We start from the raw sequence: 25,260 nt of genomic DNA on the forward strand, positions 1-25,260 counted from the left end.
AAATTTTGTAAATTTTGCCAAAAAAAAAAAAACATACTTTTTCTATTTTACACCCCCATTTTTACAAAATAATCACATCAGTTTGTCTAGTCTACACATTTATTCAATAAAATATTTATCTTCACGCTTCTCTCTAGAACCCTCTCACAGACCCATCACAACCTAAACCACCATCAACGATTAATCCACGCCCACCATCAACCCACCTAGCCACCATCATCAACCCACCAGCATTAACCCACCATCATCAACCCACCATCATCCAGCACCATTGTTAACCACCATCATCAAGCACCATCACCCCAAAACTGATCAAACAAAGAATTAAAAAGATCAAAACCCCAAAAACCCACTAATCAAACAAAAAATCCCAAGACTAATCAAACAAAGAATTAAAAAGGATCAAAACCCCAAAACCCACTGATCAAACAAAGCTTTGGCGGCGATTAGTGGTGGCACGGTGAGAGCTTCGGCTAATGAGCTTCGGAGATCGCATTAGTGAGTGAGCTTTGGCGACATAGTGAGAGTGAGCTTGCTTCAGAGATCAGTGGCGGCTTGCTTCGGAGATCAGTGAGGTGAGAGTGAGGGACCAGAGATAAAAAGAGAGAGAGGTCAGAGTGAGAAGCACTAGAGAGAAAAAGAGAGTGAGGTGAAGGAGAGAGAAAAAATTAGTAAAATATTAATGCAAATCTATTGTAACCGTGCATATATGCACGGTTATTGTAGCACTTTTGCATTTATGTACAATTTTACACTCGTTGATGTGGATGTATTTTTGGTTAAAATGAACTATTTTTTGTATTTTGCAATATTTTGCAACCGTTGATGTGGTTGCTCTTATGATTTTTGCTTGGGTTTGAAAGATGGGTTTTGGCATGGGTCTCGTTGGTCATTTTTTATTATCAATACTAAAAGCTAGTTTTACCAAGAAAGACACTACCACTGGCTTCCATGTTCGTTCTTAGCAGTAGCTCTATTCCAGTACCTAAGGCTGGAGGAATGGAGTCGTTGAAGTTAAGGCATGAAAATGAAAATGGTCTGGGTGGAAGCTTTATAGCACTATTTCCTGAAGTCTCATTCGCTGGCATAACTCAGATATCTCCAAGTCCTCATTCTAGAATCTAGATATGGTGGATTTGGCGTTTGAGTGGGCCGCGAGATGTGGGTTTATAATAGTAAAAAACCAAACATTGATAAACTAGAAATTAGATCAAGATAAGGAATCAAACTCTCAATAAAACAAAAAATAGAATAAAAGGAGTGATGAATCAGAAAGTCATCCATGGAAAAAGTGAAGAGAAAATTCCAGAACAATCCAGACCAGCGATATTTATGGTGTCGGTGGCCAGCACCGATAAAGGTTGATGGTGGGCAGTGGTGGTGGACTGGTGGTGGGAGGAGTTGGGTTTATTTTATTTTATAGGGAAATTATACTTTGCCAGGTTGTCCAAAAAACACTCGGTTTTAAAATTAGCATTTTACCCACCTTAGGTTAGCTTTATTTGTCTTTCATTTCTCACCTTTATTAAAAATAAAAGTAAATTTTTATTTTTGTTATCCTTTTATGTCTGTCTCCTCTCAAAATATAAAAAACTAAAACATTAAGAAAAAGGGAGATTTAAAAGCTAATTTTGTAAAAATTAAATCATAATTTTTACATCTTGTTTTCTTTTCTTTTTTTTTTTTGGTAAGAATACATCTTGTTTTCATGCATTAACTTTTAGATCTTCTAAGTGTGAGTTTGGATAGTGGCAAGTTACACGTTTTGCGCATTTGCATTTTTTTTCTGGGTCCCGTACACTGTTCATGGGATCCGCAAGTACGAAATCTGGCAAAATCAACTTTAAAACTGGGTCCCACTGTACTATTCACACATTTAAAAATTATTTTACTATAGTGTTTTAAGTTTTCAGTTTTTAGCAATAAGTGGTATCCAAACAGACTCTAAATGACAAAAACAAGCAGAGCCAAAAATGGGTCATATTTGTAGTCTTTAGCCCTTACGGAACAGAACACTAACAGCCCATCCAAAAAAAACCAAGAGCTTTCAAATTACAATCTTTCCAAACTAGCTCCTAGTGGCCCACACTTTATGCTTAATAGGTAATATGTATAAGCCAGGTGAAAATGGCCAAATACCACCATTTTGCAAAATTTGTAGCAATTTATCACTGTTTCGAAACTAATTAGCAATCTAACACTTTTCTAGTACTTGAGTTTGACAAACTCGAGTTTTAAATGGTACTCAAGTTTATGAAAGTCGAGTTTGTAGAAGTTCTACCACCGTGGCATAGGTTGAGCTGGCATTTGGGATTAAAAAATGCCACTTGGTACTCGAGTTCCTAGGACTCGAGTACTGTGTTAGTGTGGTACTCGAGTTTCTATAACTCTAGTATGGCTCGGGTATAATAAGCGAAATAAGTGAAATCATCTAGGTTCATACTTGAGTTTCATGGAATCGAGTACTGTGTTAGTAGTACCCGAGTCCACTAAACTCGAGTTTGGCTTGTCTATGATGTAGTTATGTTGCTGAAAATGGAACCGTCAAAATTTATTGTAGGTTCCGGCTTGGAGAGCTTGCCAATGTTCTCAAAGCTTGCCAATAAAAGTTGGGATGGTGGATATATTGTAAAATGACATTGTATAATTAATAAAGTAGCTTTTTGGGATGATAAAATAGGATAGGATGACATTTCCTGATGCGAATGCTCTTAGTGGTGCTATATCTAAAAATATTTAGCAATCAATTACAGCAAACTCTTATATATACCGGTGCACGGGTGCGGATTCGAGTTCAGGTGCGGGTGCAGGTGCGATGCAGTGACTCAGTAATTTTTGAAAAGTAGGGTATGGGTGTAGCGAGATACGTTTATTTATAAATTATTAAATATAATTTTTATTAATAAATTATATATATATATATATATAATTCTTAAGTTTTTATACTGTAGGAGTATTGGGCCCAAGAGCTCATTTTCTATATATATATATATATATATATATAATTTTTTTTTTTTGAGAAACATTTTCTATGTATATATTAAGCCTAAGGCCCAAGCCAAGGACGAGGGGTTGTTCGAAGAGGATTAAACATTGTTAAGGGAGCCCATGTTAGTAATTAAAGAAGTTAGTTTTTATCATAATAACACAGGAGGTTGGGCCGAGGATGAATGCCTCCTCGGCTGACCAAAGCTGAGGTTCGTAGAGGTTGTCTGCCGTCCAAGGGAATGTTTTAGGAAGTTCTGCTAGTATCAGTAATCGTTGCAAAAACAAAGGACAGAGGGGAGTCCTAAAATATCTAAGGAGAAAGCTACTACCACCGCATTAAATTCTTTGTAGTTAACTCTCACATTAATGTGGAGGTGATATCTAAACAGTGGCTTTTAGCCTTACAGTTACTACATAAAGATTTTAGGAAGGTGCTGATGGGACAAGTATCAAACACCAACCATCTGGTTTGCACGTGGAGGGTAAAAATGAAAGGATAACAGAGTATAAAAGGAGAAGGAAGTAATGAGACAAGTGATGGAGAAATCTAGAGAGAAACACTGTAGCAATCAAGAAGTAAACTTGTAATCAAACCTAAGAGAAATATATAAGAATTGATCTCCTCGGACCGTGCCGAAGACGATTTTCTTTAGTTGAAATCAATCTATCTTTCTATTTTTGTCATTTGAATTCACTTTATTTGTCATCCAACTCATTTTAACCCAGTTTTCTAACCCCTTCTCTATAAATTCATTGTTTTGGACTTTTTGGGTCTGGGTCCATCCATCATTTGGGCTAGGGATCCAAATCAAGTCCTTACATAATAATAATAATATTATTATTATTATTATTATAAAAATGTTTTTGTTTATAAATAATATTAATTAATTTTGGCTAGAGTTTAATTTGAGTTAATTTAAATTGCATTGAGATGGGCTTAGAGCATTCACAGTAAAACATCTAAATTATTTAGCTTTTGGTAACTCAAAACACTACTTTATTTATTTTAACAACCCACTTTATAATACACCCACAACAAAGCTTTTATTTTAGCATTCAACACATTAAAATAATACTAGCCTCTGAGGGTAAAGATTAATAATTTACATTTATTATAATTTGGAATTTCTACTTTTTCCAATTAAATAAAAAAAAAAAAAAAAACCTAAGGGTAGGATTTTTTTTTTTTTTTTAAAGGAGGATAGAAGAAACAAATACATCATGATGAAGTAAAAAAAAAAAAATGAATACATGGGGTGGGTTTTGTAAATTAGAGGAGTTTTAAAACTAACAAAAGAGTAATCCTATTTTATAGGGAATTAGTGAGTAGAAGTAAGAATTTAAATCAATGTAAAAGTGGGAGTTTATTGGAAGCAGAAAAACATTTCAACGTAGAAGTAGGAATTTATTATTTTTATCAATTTACTATTTTAATCCCATTTTTAAGTTTTAGGTAGGGGTATTTTTGACAAAAAAAAGTAATAATTAACTTTCTTTTTTCAATTTACTATTTTAACCACATTTTTAAGTTGTTGGTTAATTAATTTAGGAGTATTTTTGACAGCAAAAAAAGTAATAACTGACTTTCTGAATCCTCTTAATATATATATATATATATATATAGATATAGATATAGATAAACACCCCAATAAATTAATATATTCAATACAGTAAAGTCCCATCGCAGTCCACCCAAAACCACCATCACCGGTACTACAACCTCTGCAAATCAGAACCCCCACCATTGCTCTACCAGTCACAACCACTACAATGGCAACCACAACCCACCACAGAAGGGAAAAAAAAAAAAAAAAAAAAAAAAAAACCCACGAACCTAAGCTCCCAAAACCCATCCACCTTCCTGTTCCATCACCATCACAAGATCTCAGCCACCACCAAATCCAACCCTTCAAATCAAACCTAAATGCCGACAACCTTGGAACCCAAATCCGACCCCTGAAATCTAGTAACCCACAACCCTGAAACCCACCAAAAATCTTCGATCTCAACAGCCAAAATCCACCAAATGCCAAACGTCGATATCCAAATGCCGATCTTAACAGCCACCGATCTCAAACACCGAAACCTAAACGCCACTGCTCACCGATCACCACCACAAAAGAGAGAACAAAAAATTATAAAAAGAGAGAGAGAGATATCTTCAGCCATAGCTTAAGAAAAGGAAAAAAAAATGCAGAGGAGGTTGGCAGAGATATGGAGAAGAAGAAATGAGAAGGTTGGGGAGGAAAAAAGAGAAAAGAGAGAGAGAAATGGGTTGGTCAGAGAGAAGAAAGAGAAAAAAAGAGAGAAAAAAATTTAAAGAGGAGAGGAGAGAGAAAGATATAAAATATATATATATATATATATTTTTTTTTTTGAGCTACAATGGGCTGTCAAAGATAATAGCCCACTGGAGCAATAAAGCAAAACAATTTAGGAGCTGTTTGGATGGCTTTTTTTCATCACTCAATTTCCGTTACTCAATTTCTATCACTTATCACTCATCATTCATCATTCATCACTCATCATTTATCACTCATCGCTCATCACTTTAAAATACCCTACCTATTTGGCACCATCACTCACTTGTTATCACTCAATATTTTTCAACTATTTGTGGGACCCACACATTGACCCAATGTTAGTTGGCTTTTCTCTCTCTTTTTTTTTTCCCTGCCTCTCCCTTTCGTTTTCCCCTGTTTTTCTCTGCTTTTCTTTTCATCCATGTTAACACATTTTTTAATCAAGCCCACCATGATCCTTATTTTCATGTTTTTCCCAGATCTACAATATAACCAAAAAAAACCCAATGCTTTTCCCCTTCATTTTCCCTTGACCCAATACTTTTCATGCTTTTCCAAAAACCCAAAAAAAAAAAAAAAAAAAACCACCACTGTAGCCGGCACTACAACCCACAGTGACAACAGCAACAACAGCAACATCAATAGCAGTGACGACTTCGACATCAACAGCGACGACAACTTTGACAACATCAACAGTGGTGACAACATCAACAACAGTGACAACTTCGACGAACTTGAGAAGGAAAAAAAAAAGAATGGAAACCCAGTGAAAAGGAAAGAAAAGAAGGAAAAAAAAAGAACCCAAGCCCAGAAACCAAACCCAGAAACCAACGTGAAAAGAAAAGAAAAGAAGAAAAAAAAAGAAAAGGAGAATAGAAAAGAAAAGAAGAAAAAAAAAGAGCCAAACCCAGAAAGTGAAAAGAGAAGAAGAAGAAAAAAAGAAAAGAAGAAGAAAAAAAAAAAAAAAAAAACCACACCCAGAAAGTGAAAAGAAAAGAAAAGAAGAAAAAAAGAAAAAGAAGAAGAAGAGGAGCAGGTGTGTCCTAGACCCGTGAAAGACAAAAAAAAGAAAAAAAGAAAAAAAGAGAAAAGAAGATAAAGAGAGAGCAAAAAGTTTGGCTGTGGGACCCATGTGTAATTTTAATTAGAAAAATGTCATTGAAAATAGAGTTATAGAAACTGAAAATAGTTAAAATCTGTTTTCAGTTTCCATAACTCATTACTCAAAAATTAGAGAATTGAGTGATGAAAATAGAGTTATGGTGGTGCCAAACGGACTTTTAGTTATGGGTCTCACTATTTTTGAGTTATGAGTTATGAAAATTGATGATCCAAACACCTCCTTAGCAACTGGACAAATTGGCTCCTTTGCTGTATGGGGTGTTTTCAGTGTTTGGGTTGTTAAAACTTAAAGTGACTAAATAGTCATTTTAGCAACCTCACTGTGTGTCATCAGTAACACATAATGCTTCTAACATTGTGAGTGGGGTTTTTTTTTTTTTTTTTTTTTTTTTTCAAATAACATTGATTTTCAAACAATTTCATTAGTTAGCACATTTTCAAAACTATTTAAAAAACTAACATCTCGAGTGTAATAAACTCCATTTTGGAATGCTAAACTCGAGTCCAGCAGACTCGTTTTCTATCAAATTGAAATCACGCCTTACAGACTCGATTTCGATACTCAATCAACAAAAGCTCGATTTCGGTACTCACTCAACAAAACCAAAAACAATGAAGAACATAAACACCAAAGAACATTGAAGAAACAACCAAATCAACAAACCCACAACGAAACCAAAAGTCCAAGCAAACCCACAGCAAATTCAACAAACCCAAGCAAACCCACAACGAAATCAACAAACCCAAGCACCTGATCAATGCCGTGATTGTGGCTTGGATGCTGACTTGGAACTTAGAAATCAAGCTATCGTCAGATTCTTCTTCTTCTTCTTCACTTATTCTGAATCTTTTGTGTATTTCTTTTTAAATTGTTTTTGATCGTGGGGTTCCTCTTCTTCGGTCAAATCCTCCATCTTCTCTGTCAGATTCTTCCTCTTCTTCTTCTTTCTTCTTTCTTCTTCTTCTTCTTCTTCACTTGGTCAGATTTTTCTTTTTGCAATACTGAACTCGAGCTCTATAGGCTCGATTTTAAGGTCCTTGAAAGCTCAAAATCGAGTTCATTATACTTGATTTAGCACTCCAAAATCGAGTCTAATATTCTTGAGTTGTTAGATAACAAAATAGTTTCAAAAGTGTGCTAACTAACAAATAGTTTGGCTTTTAATGTTATTTTCCAAAAAAAACCCTTGTGGGTGCTCTTAAAACACCAAGTCCTAAGAGTCCGTTTGGTACATGTGTTTAAAAACTGAAAATTGTTGTTTAAAAATATATGTGAGAATACGTGTAGGTAAAAAAGTGTGTGAAAATACGTGTAATATTGTTTAAAAATTGAAAATTATTGTTTGAAAACACAAACCATACACCAAACCTCTAAAACTCTATTTTCTATTTCTTTTTGTTTTCCTTCCTCTCAAGTCCCACCTGCCAACTCACACGTGCCTTGTCATTGCCTTGTCAATAGGGGTGTCCAACCCAACCCGTAACCCGACCAATCCGACCAACCCGCCCGAACCCGAACCGGCAACCGTTCGAACCGACCACTCTGACGGTCGGTGACGGGTTTCTGACCCCAAGACCTGACGCCGGCAGGTCGAGTGGCGGGTTTTCTTCTCCAAAACCCGAGCCACCCGACCCGACCGACGTTATATATAAATCTGGCAATATCCGGCGACATTCAAGCGAGATTGGGTGAGATCCGACGAATTCGAGCGAGATTTGGTGAGATCCGGCTACATTTGAGGAGATCCAAGCGAGATTTGGACCATATTTGGTGAGATCCGGCGAGATTCGAGGAGATCCAGGCTGATTTCGGCGATTTTTGGTGTAGATCTACTGGATTTTTGCAGATTCCGACGACATTCGAGGAGATTCCGGCGACATTCGAGGAGAATCCGGCGACGTTTGCAGGATCCGGCGACTCTCAACACCGACCGACCCACCCGAACACCACCCGAACCCAAAACCGACCCGACCGAGTGACGCCGGCGATCGGTTTCGGGTCCCTCCGCCTTTCACCCAACGCCGGCGGGTCGGGTCCGGGTTGGGTCCAAAACCGACCCGACCCGACCCGTGGACACCCCTACTTGTCAATGCCTTGGCAACTCAAATCATTTTCTTTTAATTCCCAATGCTCTCCTTTAGTTCTCCACCGCTTCTTGTACCATTTGTTATTTCAATTTCTTTGCTTTCCACCACCTTCTTTTTCGTTATTTAGAGCCAGGTGATCCGAGCTCTCTCGTCTAACACCAACCCATATTCGGTCATCTTCTTCATCTTTATTGCAGAACCATTTAGCCAGTTAATTTTTGTAATTATTTTATTTCATTTTCTACCTATCACCTCCATCTCTCTTCCTAATTACTTTATTTCATTGCCGTGTTTTTTTACTTAAAAAAAAAAAAAAAAAACCTTATTTCAGCCCGTATTGGACCAATTGGGGGTAGTTTTGGCCTGTTTCAGACCGAATCGAAAAAAAAAGAATTTGCCTTGGACGCACGTGCAGCCTCATTGACGCTGCACGGCGCATCCGTGTGTGTCGGAAGCCCGTGCTTCCTATATTTAGGGTGCGTTTGGATACCGCTTATTTTGCTGAAAACTGAAAACTGAAAACAATTAAAAAATATTTTCCGATTACTGTTCATTAATGAAATCATTGTACATTTGCCTAATTGCACTGTTAATGTCTCATAAACAGTGTAAGAAGCGCTGGATTAAAAAAAAAAAAAAGAAGGCAAACGCACGAAAATAATTCCTATGTATACTTTTATTGTAGCAACCGATTATAATTGAAAAATAATTTTTTTATTACATTCTCTCTCTTCTTCTTTAAAATATTCACTCTACTCACTTCTCTCTCTTCTCTTTGTCTCTCATCTCTCTATACTCTATCTCACGTCCCTTTTTCATTGTGGTCCGACTTTACAGTGGTGGTCCTTGATCTTTACAGTGGTGATCGTGTTCCAATCTTTGCAGCAGTGGTTTTCCTCATCGTGGTCTACTCTTCGTGGAAATGCTTTCGATCTGGTGTCGGTGTGGTGGCCCGATCTGGGTTTAGGGGTTGGTAGTGTTTTGAGTGTTGGGTGTGGTGGTTGTTGGTAGTGTTTGGGTTTTTGAGTATGGTGGTTGTTGGTAGTGTTTGGGTTTTGGCCATGTGGCTATTGGTAGTGTGGTGGCTATTGGTAGTTTGGGTTTTGGTCCTTACAAGTGATTCATTGACTTGAATGATCCGAACAGAAAACATAAGTAAATTTATATTCATCACTCATACTAAAAAAAAAAAAGAAAAAAACCTTTAATAACATAAAAAAAGAAAGAAATTTTATTAAGAACCTACCAACAATATGCTAAGAATGTGACATAATTGTCACTATAGTAACTCCTTTTTTTACACAAATTCTCCTTCTAAAGCATCACCAAAGGGAACCTAATGGATCAAAGTGGACCGAAATGAACCGAATGGTACAAAATAGAGTGAATGTATTGAAGTAGAGCAAACTGAACCGAAATGCTAGTTGATGTAGCTTAATAGGAGAGTAGAACCAATAAATGCAACACTTTAACTTTTAAATATTACTAGTTGCAAACTTGCATGATATGCAAAAAAAATTGATGATTTGTCTTTCTGTAAATGAAAAATGAAAATAGTAGATAAAATTTATAAGTGTTAATCCTAAACTTTTCTTAAAATGATGTGATTATTTTTTTAATAAAGTATGATTGATACAAAATATTAGATTTTCTAAAAAATAATCATACTTTATTAAAAAATAATCACTTCATTTTAAGAAAAGTTTAGGATTAACACTTATAAATTTTATCTACTATTTTCATTTTAAGAAAGTGTAATGTGTGGTTGGAATTTGTTTTTAGTGTTCCTTACAAACAGTTCATCCTCCATACTCTTGAATGGCCTAAAAAGGAAGTAAATACAATAATTTTTTTTAACAAAAATAAATGAGGTCATATTGCTTTGTTGTATAGTTCATATTATTTTAATGTGTTGTATGTTAAAATAAAAATTGAGATGTTGGGTATATTGTAAAGTGATATGGTATAATAGATAAAGTAACTTTTTAAATGATAATTAGCCATTTTTATGCAAACCTGGATGTGAACGCTCTCATGACATTTTTTTATTTTCTATAAATGAAAAATTATATATATATATATATATTCTTTTTTATTCAAGATTTTCATTTACTCCTATAATGAGCCAATTTTCTAACAATAATATAGTTGAAATTAAATTTTCCAATCATGATAGTCACAAAGGAAGGAGAAAAGCAAAATTTTCTTACCATTCAAAAACTTCAACTTCTAGCCCTCTAATCACCCTCAAAAAAAAAAAAAAAAAAAAAAAAAAATCTTCTAGCCCTCTATTTTAGTGTTGTCTTAAATCCCAAACCACTACATTATCATTGAATATTATAGTACTATCTATCTTAGAAGTATACAAAAGTATAACAATGACATTTCTTATTGAATACATTGCTTATCTCAATACATTCGTAAATAACTTCCAGATTAAAAATATACCAAAATGAAGATGTTTTGCAAACAAAACACAAAATGTCATTATGAATTTTTATTCAACAATGATCAAGCTTCTATATGTATCATTATAAAAATTATTTTTTAAAAATAAAATAATCAAAATCCAATGAAAAAGTCAAAATATGTCACTTCTGATTATTTTTGTTTGACTAACTATTGTTTTTGCCTGATTAAGTGCCGCTATAGATTACTTTAAAAACAACTATTTAGAGTACTTTTTTCACAAAAACCACAAAATTTTCCATCCAAGAGGAAATTAAAAAAAAAAAAAAAACTAGCAAAACCTCATAGTTCAACATCTAAACCGATCACTATATAAAAATATTAACAAAAGTAAAATAAAATCACTTTCCAACCAACAACTCTTAAATGTGACTGCACTTTATTAGTAGGAAAAAATTCCCAAAACAAAAGCTTATCTAGAAAAATCAATCACACAAATAATTGAACTTAACAAAGGATTTAGCCTTTTGAGAGAGAGAGAGAAACTAACAATTAGATAGCATGGTCACACACAAAATATATTTCATCTTAAAGTATGACATAACATATGCCAAAAATCAATTTTGATATCTTATACTTGATAACGCCTTAAAATGTATATTTATTATATATTTATGTGAGTGTTATCTCCTTATTATTATGCTGAATTTGTATAATTAAGCTATGATTTGCATTAGTCTCTACTATTTATCTTTACATAATTTCTTAAATAAGATGTCATTCATTGTGTGTGATTTTCTACTTTCAAGAAATCATATGAAAATATGAGCTTACAAGAGTTTGTAAGAGAATGTAGGTTAAACTAGAATTAAAGAGGAGTTAAAGGACCGTGCTTAAATGTCTAAGGAGGTGCAGTTGGAGTACTTGGTTCGTTTTTCATGTTTGAAAGCTTCAAATTAAGGAAAGAAATCAAAGAGGCATAATTTGAAAAAAAAAAAAAAAATCAGATTTGAGCATTGATCAGTATTTTGAGCGTATCTCTCTTCTAAAATCTAATTGACTTAAGCTAGATGGGTTGGAACAGTGAATTAAATATTTACAAATTTCCAATTTTTACTTTTTCGAAATTCACACTTTTTGAAGGCCGAAATTAACTCACAAGTTGCTGCTGAAAATTTAGACGAGAATTAAATAGTAAAAAGTTTTATTTTCTTTGTATACTTTTAAGTTAAAGTTTTGAAGGGGGGCTCTAGAGAATGAATTTTGGAGAGAGAATAAGCTCTCAACTAGGGCTAGGGGTTATGTTTTTTTATATATTGTATGATAATCAATTGTGATTCTTTCTAAGATTTTAGACAACATATTTGATTGTTCAATTAGATTTCTTTTGATGTTTTAGTTCTTCCATGCTTTCAATAAGTTCAATCATGTTTTTTATTTATTGTTTAGATGAATTTCTACTAGTTTCAAATATAAATCAAGTTTTTAAAGTGAATGAGTTTTTCTGAAAAACTATTCTAATCACATTATTAATCTAGGTTATCATACGTTTTTGAACTGTCTCAATTCAACCGAAACATTGGTTTTTCATTATCTAAGAACAATCAATTATGAAATATATTTTTTCTTAGATAAAAAAAAATTCCATATCAATATAGGGAAACACCTTGATGCCTTGGTATTTAAAATATTGATTTAAACCAATTGTTATTTAATTTTTAACAATCACCAAGCAAAAATTATTTTTTCATCTTCACCAAAAGTGTTGTTAAATTACACTGTCTTTGAATTTACCCCACTTCTTATGGTTCGACCTTGGTACTCCGAGAATTACATTGCTACAATCTCCTGCACTTGGGAGTGAGTAAGCAATACTTCCTATGACAAATGGAATTCACAAAAATAAATAAAAGCTAAGTCTTCAATTTATGGTGAAAAAATTACATATGAAATAAAAGGAAAAAAGCTGTAAAGGACTTTATAGCATCCTTTTGTCAAGGACTTTAAGAGCATAAAATTTGAACTTTATAAATTTGATCTTATAGCTATGACTTTATAATTTATAGAGGCACTCTCTTCTACTTAGAGAGAGAGAAATGGACCGAAGTGGTCAAAATGGACCAAGTTGGACCAAATAGATCGAACAAAAGTATGGTTGCAATTTGTTTATAATGTAATGTGTGGTTGGAATTTGTTTCTAGTGCTCCTGCAAATAATTTATCCTCTATACGTCTTAAATGACCTAAAAGGAAGCAAATTTAAGTAAATTTATCAATTATAATAGAAAAAAAATGTGTGACTTTAATAATATAAGAATAAAGTAATTTTATCAAGAACTTACCAACATTATATTGAGAGTATGACATAATTGTCAATGAAGTAGCGTCTCTTTCTACACAAACCTCTTATCCCAAAGCATCACTAAAGTGGATTGAAGTATATCGAAATGGACTGAAGTGGACTAAACGCTATGCTGATGTGGCTCAATAAGGGCGTAGTAACAAAAATGCTATATTTTAGTTTTTAAATATTATATAGATTATATAGATTCTCTCATGCTAAAAAGTTATTCTCTCATTGAAGTTGCATTGGCCATAGGGTATAATATTGAAAAAGTAACCTTTTATGTATTTATTCTTTTCAGTACAAACTTATAACTGAAATGAAATAGAGAAGGAAATTAAATAGAGGTTCCCATTTTCCACACTCATGGTACAATTCAGACCCCAAATGCATGACTATAGAATACAACATCCAGTCCAAATATATACATGTTCTATTACACAATATTACTTAAATTCAATTAATTTAAAGCAAAGAAACAGCCTGGATAAAATGAAAATGGTGTACGTAGTCAATACTTTACAACATGATAGAATGAAGTGCAGAAGCATCAGGCAAGAGTTTCATAGCCTCAGCTTAAATAGCAAATTCCCAAGCAGTAACATAAGTAAGTGTCATGGCCCAATTAAACCAAGCCTTGTTAACATTGACATGACTGGTTTCAACTTCAAGCCTTTCTTCCAAACATGGCTGCAGTCATGAGGGCTGTCCAATCTTCAAATCCCATCTTTGATCCAATTCTCCTATGCCACATGCTTGCCTCACCAACATCATAACCTTCTTCTTCCATAGAATTTTTGAAACTGATTAAATCATCAAAGGTCTTCAAGCAAAATTGAAATGATGTTCCAAACCCTCTTGTTTCTCAAATTCACCACCCATAATAAAACCTATTTGGGAAGGCTTTTGGAACCACTGCACATGGAAATCACTCTCATCTCAGACCTCCAAATAATCACTCTCAACAAAATTTGTAACAAATATAATATCTATAACTGCTATTCAAGAATTTACAAATAGAAAAAATGGCAAATGAGAAGGGAAAAATAGTCGCTCAAAGAAAATTCACTACATAACTATGAATTCAAATGGAAACATGAAAACTTTCCAACTTTTACATGTGTTTGTATCTATATCACGCAATGAATGCATTCTATAGCTCAATTGAAGTGCTACTATCTCCCCACTGGGGAACAAGATGGAGAGATCTCTAATGCACATCACTCATGTCTTAATTATCAAGCCAACCAAGAAGAAAGAAATGAATGCATTCCATGATCATCAATAGATTAAACATGTGTATTTCATGCTTATACGTTTGCAATATGATGTGCATATCTTGCAGTTGAACGCATTGCAAGGAACCCCCAGCCATTTATAGCATCCACCCATATTTATTCAGCTTCATGAAGAACAGAATGTTCACTAGTCATGTTATATTTCTTTGGATGTTGTTTTAAACTCAAAATCCACAGCAGCAACTCCAACATATTTCAGTGTAAGTTTTTCTATACAGTTAAAATTACCTACAGTAATAGGAAATAACTATATGAGAGTTAAAATTATTAACCAAAGACTAAATCTCAAGTTGACCACAAACTGGAGTACAGTAGAGCATCAGAAGAAAGTTGATCTTGAAATTATGAACAAACGATAGTGCTTACTTGATAAAATAAATTTGACGGTCTCCTACAGGCATGCACACACACACACAAAGAGAGAGAGAGAGAGAGAGAGAAATCAAAGGTTTTTAATTAACCTAAAAGAGTACATATCAAATGAACCAAACAAACCACATAGTGCTCACCATCAGACAAGAGTGTAGAGAGCCATAATAGGCCTAAGCATAGGTACATGTTCGAACAAATATAGAGACAAAAGTGAAGGACTGTAAGCCTAACATATAAGTGCCATATATACACTCTTCTTCCATATCAAACACAACCTCTCTTTCAAAAACATTAGTCTACAATATATTTTGGCGTATGATAAATGATAACAGATGGAAGATACACTATAACTACTACAAATGAGAAGTTAAACAAAGATAACACTAGGTTTTACCTATGCCTCAATTGCATATGAGATCAACTGAAATGTCACTCCTCAGAAAATAATAGCAAAAGAGTTTCTTAGATGAATAGGATAAATAATTAAGCACATACCTAATGGACAGGTTCTTCCCTTCCAAACTCCAGGATGTGAGCAATTTTTTGCATTTGTCCCTTGTTTCCTGTTGGCACCCTTTCAAATGTTTTCTTTGTGATTGTTTCTGCATATTCAAATTGCAAATAAATTGTCCAAAACATCAGCAACAAAAATAAGGGGGGAAAAAAACTAAAGTAGATGCTATGGCCATTTATGTAAAAGCAAGATATGGATAATTAAGAATTTTATAAGATTCTTGTAATTAGTATCTAGTTGAAACTCCAAAAAGAGCTTTGATTCTGAGGCAATCTTGTCTCTCTCTCTCTTTTTTTTTTTTTTTTTCCTCACTATCTTGTTTGCATTATTCTGCAGATTTTTTAACCATATCTAGATATTCCTTAAGCCTAATCTCAACCTCGAAATCCAGATACCCAGTCATTAATGCGCTAAGATGCCTGATACCCCAAATCATTGGAAAAGATCTGCTAATTTATATTGCTACACCTAACCAAGAAGAAACAAAGTTTAGAACACTAGGGACAACAGAAAAGGAGATACCATTGTATGACACCTAATTCTAAAGGACAATGCAACCTCCATTTTTCCCTTGTTAGTATACCCTCCATAATTCAACTCATTTTCTTATACCCGTATGAACAATGCCAAGCAAAGATTGTAAGCTATAAAACCTTAGTTTCCAAATATAGACACAATAATTCATTGTTTTTCTTAACATGGCAACTCCAATAAACCAAGAAAATATTTGAGACTCGCATACATGGCAAGAAAGTAAAAATGAGGGCGATTGCATTTTAAGACATCACAAGCATAGATAATACAAATCTTAAAAGAGAGAGAATAAAAAAGGAAAATTCTATAAACTAAATAATGATATGCAAATCTTCACAGCTCTTACCCTTTCTTATGATATAGTCAGAGAACCCTAACTACCTATGAAGCATTTCGATAAATGTTTGGTGATAAGATATGCATCAAGTGATTGTCAACTCACCTATATCATGAAGCTGTAAAAAATTAGCATACTGAAGTTGTCAAAAGTGATTTTCAACCAACCAAGTAAATCCTACAACAAGAGCTTGTTTGCTAAGCTTGAACTCCACTTCATTGTCAATGGTAGCTCTTCTTTGATGCTAGCAACTGCATTTCTGTATGAAATACCAGAGTTAGCCAAATACTGCTCAACCTTTATCTTCCACATCTACAATATGGTAAAAAAGATAAAGCATTTGGCCTAGCATTATGTTTGTATTAATTATACCATTAGCATAGAACAAACAACCAAAGAAAGGAAAGGGAACAAGAAAGAATTCATGCGATATTAATATATAAAGGGATCATGATTCACGAACCAAAAATATTGCTGTTACTCAAGCTGTTCAAGGGATGACTTGGGTTTGTTCCACCCATAGAGCCAACCAACACAATTTGCTTCACTCTCGCAACCTTGGCTGACATATAAATCATATGACTCAGAAAAAAGAAAAAAACTGCAGTAAATAGAAAATTTTTTTTTTGAGAAACAGGACCAAGTCCACTGATATTATTTAAGAAACTGAGCAATCTGCTGAAACAAACAAGTCTACATCAAATGGAACATACTCCGTCCAAACTATCAAAGGGAAAGAAAGCCTTGCACTCTGGGCTAAAGCATGCGCAACCATATTGCCTTGCCTAACAATATGAGAGAAAGAAAAACTCCTACGGGAGGTTACATGAATTAAAATGTCTCTAACTAAATGACCAAAGGATGAGGAAAGTATGTCACCATTTTGTAGCGCCTTTATTCCAATTTCTAAGTCACCTTCAAAGTGGCATTGTTGAAGGCCAATTTCCGTCGCAAAGAGTACTGCCTGTCTAGTTGCAACCATCTCCAAGCAGTAAACAAAATTTGACTAAGTGAAAAGGAGGAAAGCAATACTCCACCAGCGTCTATTTGGTTTTTCTGTCCAATCCAATCAACTTATGAAGCAAAAATATGCCATGAACAGTAGGACGAATAACAGAAAACAAAAACATATCGCCATCCAAAGATCAGCAAATGTATTAATGACCTGTTTAGGATATGCTCCATCTTCGAAATAGAACCCAGGGCTTCGACCTTTGCTTGGATCAAAGTCAGGTTTCATCTTCAGCATAGTGCTTATGAGAATTACAAGAGCATCAATACCTTGGATTGTAGGAACTATGCTGCCTGCATCCCTTATAGCAATCTGTTTATGCACTTAAATCAATAAACCAGCTAAGTAAATCATCATATGTGATAAGTGATAACAGATGGAAGATGCACTACAACTACTACAAATGTGAAGTTAAACAAAGATAACACTAGGTTTTACCTATGCCTCAATTGCATAGGAGATCAACTGAAATGTCGCTCATCAGAAAAAAAAAATAGCAAAAGAGTTTCTTAGATGAATAGGATAAATAATTAAGCACATACCTGATGGACAGGTTCTTCCCTTCCAAACTCCAGGATGTGGAGCAATTTTTTGCATTTGTCCCTTGTTTCCTGCTGGCACCCTTTCAAATGTTTTCTTTATGCTTGTTTCTTCATATTCAAATTGCAAATAAATTGTCCAAAACATCAGCAACAAAAATAGGGGGGAAAAATACTAAAGTAGATGGTATGGCCATTTATGTAAGCAAGATATGGATAATTAAGAATTTTATAAGATTCTTGTAATTAGTATCTAGTTGAAACTCCAAAAAGAGCTTTTGATTCTGAGGCAATCTTGGCTCGTCTCTCTCTCTCTTTTTTTTTTTTTTCCCTTCCTCACTACCTTGTTTGCATTATTCTGCAAATTTTTTAACCATATCTAGATATTCCTTAAGCCTAATCTCAACCTTGAAATCCTTATACCCAATCATTAATGGGCTAAGATGCCTGATGCCTGATACCCCAAATCATTGGAAAAGGTCTGCTAATTTATAGTGCTACACCTAACCAAGAAGAAACAAAGTTTAGAACATTAGGGACAACAGAAAAGGAGATACCATTGTGTGACACCTAATTCTAAAAGACAATGCAACCTCGATTTTGCCCTTGTTAGTATACCCTTCATAATTCAACTCTTTTTCTTATACCTGTATGAACATTACCAAGCAAAGATTGTAAGCTATAAAACCTTAGTTTCCAAATATAGACCCAATAATTCATTTTTTTCTCTTAACTTGGCAACTGCAGTAAACCAAGAAAAAATGTGAGACTTTCAAAATCAAACCATATAACCTACTCTTTTGAATATATATCGCTTATTTTAATTTGTAATAAAAAAAATGAAAGGCTTGCTGTAATCATCAATTCCCAACCATCCCCTTAAATCATCTTCATTAAAAAGATTTGTCCATTTCATATAGATGAATTGCATAATATGCATCTAAAATAAATTCCCAATTAATGGAACTTCTAGACTCATATAAATGGCAAGAAAGTAAAAATGAGTGCGGTTGCATTTTAAGACATCACAGGCATAGAAAATACAAATCTTAACAGAGAGAGAATAAAAAAAAGGAAAATTCTATAAACTAAATAATGATATGCAAATCTGCACAACTCTTACCCTTTCTTATGATATAGTCAGAGAATCCTCACTGCCTATGAAGCATTTCGATAAATGTTTGGTGATAAGATTTGCATCAAGTGATTGTCAACTCACCTATATCATGAAGCCTTAAAAAATTAGCATACTGAAGGTGTCAAAAGTGATTGTCAACCAACCAAGTAAATCCCGCAGCAAGAGCTTGTTTGCTAAGCCTGAACTCCACTTTATTGTCAATGGCAGCTCTCTTTGATGCTAGCAAATGCATTTCTGTATGAAATACCGGAGTTAGCCAAATACTGCTTAGCCTTTATCTTCCACACCTACAATATGGTAAAAAAGATAAAGCATTTGGCCCAGCATTATGTTTTTATTAATTATACTATTAGCAAAGAATAAATAACCATAGAAAGGAAAGGGAACAAGAAAGAATTCAAGCGAAATTAATATATTAAGGGATCATGATTCACGAACCAAACATATTGCTGTTAATCTAGCTGTTCAAGGGATGATTTGGGTTTGCTCCCCCCATAGAGCCAACCAACACAATTTGCTTCACTCTTGCAACCTTGACGGACATATAAATCGTATGACTCAGAAAAAAGAAAAAAACTGCAGTAAACAGAATTTGACTAAGTGAAAATATTCCATGAACAGTAGGATGAATAACAAAAAACAAAAACATATCGCCATCCAAAGATCAGCAAATGTACTAATGACCTGTTTAGGATATGCTCCATCTTCAAAATAGAACCCAGGGCTTTGACCTTTGCTTGGATCAAAGTCAGGTTTCATCTTCAGCACAGTGCTTCTGAGAATTACAAGAGCATCAATACCTTGGATTGTAGGAACTATGCTGCCAGCATCGCTTACAGCAATCTGTTTATGCACTTCAATCAATAAACCAGCTAAGTAAATCATCATATGTGAAGAAATTGTATCTAGAATGACCATTCTTATAAATAAGAAAAAGAAGGTAATTAGCACTTAATTGATGAAAACTGCAGAGTCCAAAAGTGTTAAACAAGAACCAATTATGAGTAATGAATGAAGGTAGATGCTCTAAGCTCTCATCCGTTTGTTTTAGTTTTTCTGTAGAAAATTTCTAGTTTGAATTTATACTGGATCAGACCACCAGCAGATTCCATATATACATATGATAAAGGCCTTCTGATGATTCTCTACTTCCCCAAGATAGAGGTTGGGTTAATTGAAGACTTATTAATCTGTTTATACTTTATATAGTTGCCAAAGTCACAGATTATGCATATATATAGTCTGTGAAGTCTGAAAGTGTAATCATGATACATGAGAGAAATTGAAATTACTAACATTTCTCATTCAAGGAGAAGAAAGAAGAGCAGAGTAACAATCGAATTCATGTTTGTACAGGAATTGAGACTAATAATTAAACTTGTACCGTAAAAAATTGATAACGAACCAGATACATCTGCTCCCAACATTTGTTCAGGATATGAGTAATTCAGTAATTCATATTGTGCTTCCAAAATTTCTGTGTATGGAATTGCAAATAAATTTCCCAAAACACTAGTATTGAAGAAGATAAAGATGTTAAAAAAGAAAAGCAAAAAAAAAGTTGAAAAAAGACATTGAATTACATACCAAAAATTCCCAAGCAAATCATCCATATCCAATGCTGCATTGGAATAAAATGGGACGTGAGCAATCTTGTACCAATCCTCGCCATTTTCCTCTTTGCATCTTTGCTCTAATTGGGGACAATTGAAGATTCTCAGCATCTGTAAAGAGGTTAGGCGACTCATTCCTTCGGGTAGTGATGTCAGATTGGGGCAGTTTTCAATTACAATCTTTCGAAGTGATGTGAGGTTACCGATCCATTCCGGTAAAGTCAAGAAACTGGGACATGCAGAAACTTCGAGCTTTTGGAGAGTGGTAACGTGTTGAAGATACGCCGGGAGAGATTCCAGTTTTGAAATTCCTGTGAAAACCAAATTCTGGAGGCACGTAGATGTAGGGAGACGACATTCTGTGTCGTCACTGAGCTGATCAACCAACTCGCAGTATGCAATTGTCAAAATCTTAAGGGAGGGGAGATATTGCATAAATCGAGATAGAGATGTTAGCCTGGGGCACTGCGAAATCTCCAATCTCTCAAGAGAAATCAAATTTTGCAGCCACTCCTCTGGCAGAGACTCTATGTCCTGGATGTTTTCCAAAGTCAACCAGTGCAATCCGGAGAGAGGAGAGGAGGAGGAGGAGGATGGTAATAAAGAAGCCTCTACCGTATTCATCGTCATCGCCATTGTCTATTGCGAAGGCTTCCAGCTGGCATTTCTCAAAATAAGCTGATAAAGATTTGGAAACAGCGGCATGCAAGACAGTTTATCGCAATCCAGTATATGCAAGAATAAAAGACGAGGAAAGTAAGGTAGTGATATCTGTTGCTGATATTGGTGACTTGATGATGTTGATGTTGTTGCCACATCACCGTTATCAACGATATCCCTCCTCCACCACTTCTTTAGATTAGGACAATACTCGAGAATGAGTGTATCAAGGGATGGGAAAAATGTTGTCCCTGATGATCCCATTGAAGCAATGAAATCTTGGTCTGATATGTACTCCAGACCATCCATATTCCGAACATCTAGTACTTTGAGAGATGGGAGTTGGCACAAAGGTGGCAAATGTTGGCACTTCTTACAACTCTCTACATATAATTTAACTAGATTTGTTAGCGATGAAAGCCAACTTGAAAATCTTACACCCCTGTATCCCTCCACTCTCAAAAGTTTTAAACTTTGGTGTGGTTGGAGACCATCTAACAAACTTTCATCATCATGATCAGCTTCTATGCCAACATCATCGTTCGGATTCCATGCTAATTCCAACTCACTGAGAGCTGCTTCTCCTTCAAATTTGCAACCTTACCCTTCGAGGTAGCATCTATCACCCATGCCAAATTTTTAATCTCTATTTTTCCTCTCAATTCATTTAGCTTGTTCAATTCATCTAATTCACCGTAGTGCTTGGAGGAGCCTACAAGGTCCTTACGCACAACAAATAAGCTTAATGTTTGAAGACAAGTCAATTGTCCTAATCCACATGGCACATGAGTCAAATTCTCACAACCATTTATGTGAAGGTGCTTGAGCCTGTCCAACTTTTGAATGTCTTTTGGCAATTCCCTGAGCTTTTTACAAAGAATAAGCTTTAATGTTTGCAAATTTACCAGTCTAGTAATAGATGTAGGGAGAAATTCAATATAATTGTAGGAAAGGTCAAGGTAGCTCAAGTGCATCATCTTACCTACAATTTTTGGCATTTTTACCATTTGTAAGCCATGTAGGTCGAATACACGCAAGTATTTAAAAGTCGAAATAAGTTTTCTAAGAGTTGATTCTTCCACTCTTCCCTCAATGCTGGCCAAATGTACCAAAATAGATGTACCGTCAAATACTGATTGTTCACGGCTTGCTCAATCAAAACTAGTCAAATAAGGATAACTTGTCAAAATAAATGTGCGTATCTTGTTTGCTTTAACCAACAAGGTTAAATTCTCCTTAAAGAATGAAGAACGGTAAGATGGAAATGATAGATGACAAACTTTTTCATTGACATTTTTTGCATTAGAATCAAACAGTGTACACTCAATCCTTGAGATTGATTGTGCAAGATCATGGATTAAATCATGCATTTTAAAGAACATATTCCTTCCTTGATCTTCTACTGCTTCTTGGAAGAAAGACCTCCAATGTAGATCCATGAAATACTCATTAGCAACATCCTCTAATTGTAGATTTTCTTCTGATGATTGGATAAATCCTTGTGCTATCCATAGTTGTATCAATGTAAACTTATCAATCAAATAATTTTTGGGAAATAATGAACAATATGCAAAACAACACTTTAAATGTGATGGGAGATAATTGTAACTCAATTTTAAAACAGGTATAATACCATCTCTTAGCTGAATTACATTTGGGAGTTCATTCTTAATATATAACCATTCAGCTTCGGTTTTTTTGAAGTATAATACTCTTCCTATTGTCTTTATAGCAAGAGGCACTCCACAACATTTTTCTACAATTTCCCTTCCAATTGCTTCTAGGTTAGGATTGACAATCTCTTGCTTTTTTCCCAATGTCATTTGCTTAAATAATGACCAAGATTGATTCTCTAATAGGCCTTTTAAAAAATATGGTGAGACTGTGCTAGTAATATCTGCAACTAACTCAGTCCGTGTAGTTACTAGTACCTTACTTCCCTTTGAACCACCCAACAAAAGTGTTCTCAAACTACACCATTTTTCTTCGTCCTCATTCCACACATCATCCATCACAAGTAAGTACTTTTGGTTAAGATTTTTGCGAAGCACATCTTGCAATTGATCCATTTCTAGGTTTTGAGGTTTTTTTTTAGTTGCGGATTCAATTATCTTTTCAACAATGGCTTTTACGTCAAAGACATCAGAAACACACACCCACATCTTTAACTCAAAATAAGCCGTGACCTCCTCATCGTTGTATACATATTGAACTAGTGTGGTTTTCCCTAGCCCTCCCATTCCCACTATGGAAATGAATGAAACATTCTCTTCCGTATCAAAGTCTAACAATAGATCTATAATGGCCTTCTTATCCTTCTCTCTCCCAATAACTTCTTCTTTACGTACAAATGAGTGAGTTTCCCTCCCCCTAGTCACAACCCTTGTCTCTACAGGACGATCTTCCAACTTTAACTTGAAATTTTTCCTATCTTTTGCTATATCATCAAGCCTCCTTCTCATAGCCTTTATTTTGGGAGCCATCTTAAGACCAAAAGCAACTTGGTTTGAACTTGAAAAGAAAGTACTTACCTCACTGTCCATCACTTTTTGCTGCAATACATGAGTGGAGAACTCGCTCAACAAGTCATCAGCATCAAAAACTGCATCTCTGAGCTTCAAGAGCCAGTCCTTGACTTGGTGGCTCTCGTCCTGCTGCTCCTCTGCATCATGAAGTACAGCACGAATAGTGGAAACAGTGCGATTCATTTTTTCGAGCTCAACTTTGACACCCCATATCGATCCAATCTGTTGGAAAATGGAGGATCCCGACCGTTCAATGATTGACCGCACAACGCCATGGAGGATTGCATCGGCCATTTCTTCTTGTTGGATGAAAGAAAAAGCTGAAAGACAGACAAGAAAGCTGAAAGCAAGGATGAAATGTAGGAAAACGAAGATTAAAGTTGCTGTGAAAAATTATTTGCCTTCAACAGTTTTGTAAATGGCACCACTGCTCAATAATGGTTTTTGATTTTGCGTGCAAAAGGCGAATAAAGATTGCCCCACTACCGTCTACTCCATAATGGTTCTGCGTAAGAATAAAGAGCAATCTTTCTTTTCTTTTTTATTTTAAGTTTTCTTTAAAAAGTAAATATATAAAGATTTTTTTTTTTTTTTTTGGGGGTGGGGTTAAAAGGAGATAATATATAGCAAACTAAATGGCCACGGAGACCAAAGTAGCGGCTACAAGCCTACAATAATACAAACCATTCATATCTGAAGCAAGTAAGGAATCAAATAGTTTAGCAAAAAAAAAAAAAAAAAAAAGTAAGGAATCAAATTCTACAGAGGTAGGGGGAATCAAAAAGAACAAAATCTTCTTGCATAGAGCATCCTTTTTTACCAAAAGGTTGGCACGTTTGTTTGCTTCCCTAAACACATGAGCCACCTTGGCCTGAGGAAGCCTGGCTAGAAGAGTAGTTTTAGTGTTTTCTAGATTAAGAGCACTCATAGTGCTGGTATATTAAAAAAATGACGATATTTTAGTCAATCAAGTGTAAGATACACCAAAATCAAATTATGTAAAGTTATGTAAAAATATATGATTGTTATAGTAATCGAATAAATTTATACTGACACCATTCATTTTGAATTTGATTTTTTATTCTTTTTTTACATACCCTGAGAATGAAAAAAGAGTGAATGACAATTCTTATGGGCGAAAAAAGATAAAAAAAAAATTTTTAAAAATCAAGAAAATTTTATATTTTAATGAAATGTAGTATAAAATAAATAATTTGAAGTAAAGTATTTTGAAAAATGAGTATGTAAAATTAAAAAATGTAAGTTCTTATGTTAAAATAGACACAATTGTGGGTCACGAGATTTGATTTCTAAGACAGTGAGAGAAGGAATTCATGAAGAGTGGCTTAGAATTTTTTTTATATATTTTTTTAATTGTGTTTCATATCCTAGGAGTGTTTTTCTAATGGAAGTGGATGAGATGAGTTATGGAAGGGTAACGGAAAGTGAGTAAAATGACACTTTT

At 34.5% G+C, this 25,260-nt stretch overlaps 1 protein-coding gene and 1 long non-coding RNA gene across 2 annotated transcripts; both read right to left on the reverse strand.

Moving 5' to 3' along the window:
• Nucleotides 1-13,569: 13,569 nt before the first annotated feature.
• Nucleotides 13,570-16,049, reverse strand: LOC115968425. Its single transcript, XR_004086744.1, has 3 exons — nucleotides 15,960-16,049; nucleotides 15,419-15,525; nucleotides 13,570-14,168 (listed from the first exon to the last, which is right to left on the reverse strand). It is a non-coding gene; the product is annotated as an uncharacterized LOC115968425 (long non-coding RNA).
• A 364-nt stretch (nucleotides 16,050-16,413) lies between these two features.
• Nucleotides 16,414-24,279, reverse strand: LOC115968424 (putative disease resistance protein RGA1). The gene is made up of 11 exons (XM_031087824.1): nucleotides 24,197-24,279; nucleotides 20,585-24,115; nucleotides 20,382-20,474; nucleotides 19,682-19,851; nucleotides 19,436-19,573; nucleotides 18,983-19,284; nucleotides 17,863-17,970; nucleotides 17,474-17,632; nucleotides 17,022-17,364; nucleotides 16,772-16,870; nucleotides 16,414-16,567 (listed from the first exon to the last, which is right to left on the reverse strand). The coding sequence occupies exon 2, from the start codon at nucleotides 24,087-24,089 to the stop codon at nucleotides 22,422-22,424; it is 1,668 nt and encodes a 555-aa protein (XP_030943684.1). The 5' UTR covers nucleotides 24,090-24,115; nucleotides 24,197-24,279; the 3' UTR covers nucleotides 16,414-16,567; nucleotides 16,772-16,870; nucleotides 17,022-17,364; nucleotides 17,474-17,632; nucleotides 17,863-17,970; nucleotides 18,983-19,284; nucleotides 19,436-19,573; nucleotides 19,682-19,851; nucleotides 20,382-20,474; nucleotides 20,585-22,421.
• Nucleotides 24,280-25,260: the final 981 nt, after the last annotated feature.

This window comes from Quercus lobata, chromosome 11 (genome assembly GCF_001633185.2).
Source record: "Quercus lobata isolate SW786 chromosome 11, ValleyOak3.0 Primary Assembly, whole genome shotgun sequence".
In the NCBI taxonomy this organism is placed as follows: Eukaryota; Viridiplantae; Streptophyta; class Magnoliopsida; order Fagales; family Fagaceae; genus Quercus; species Quercus lobata.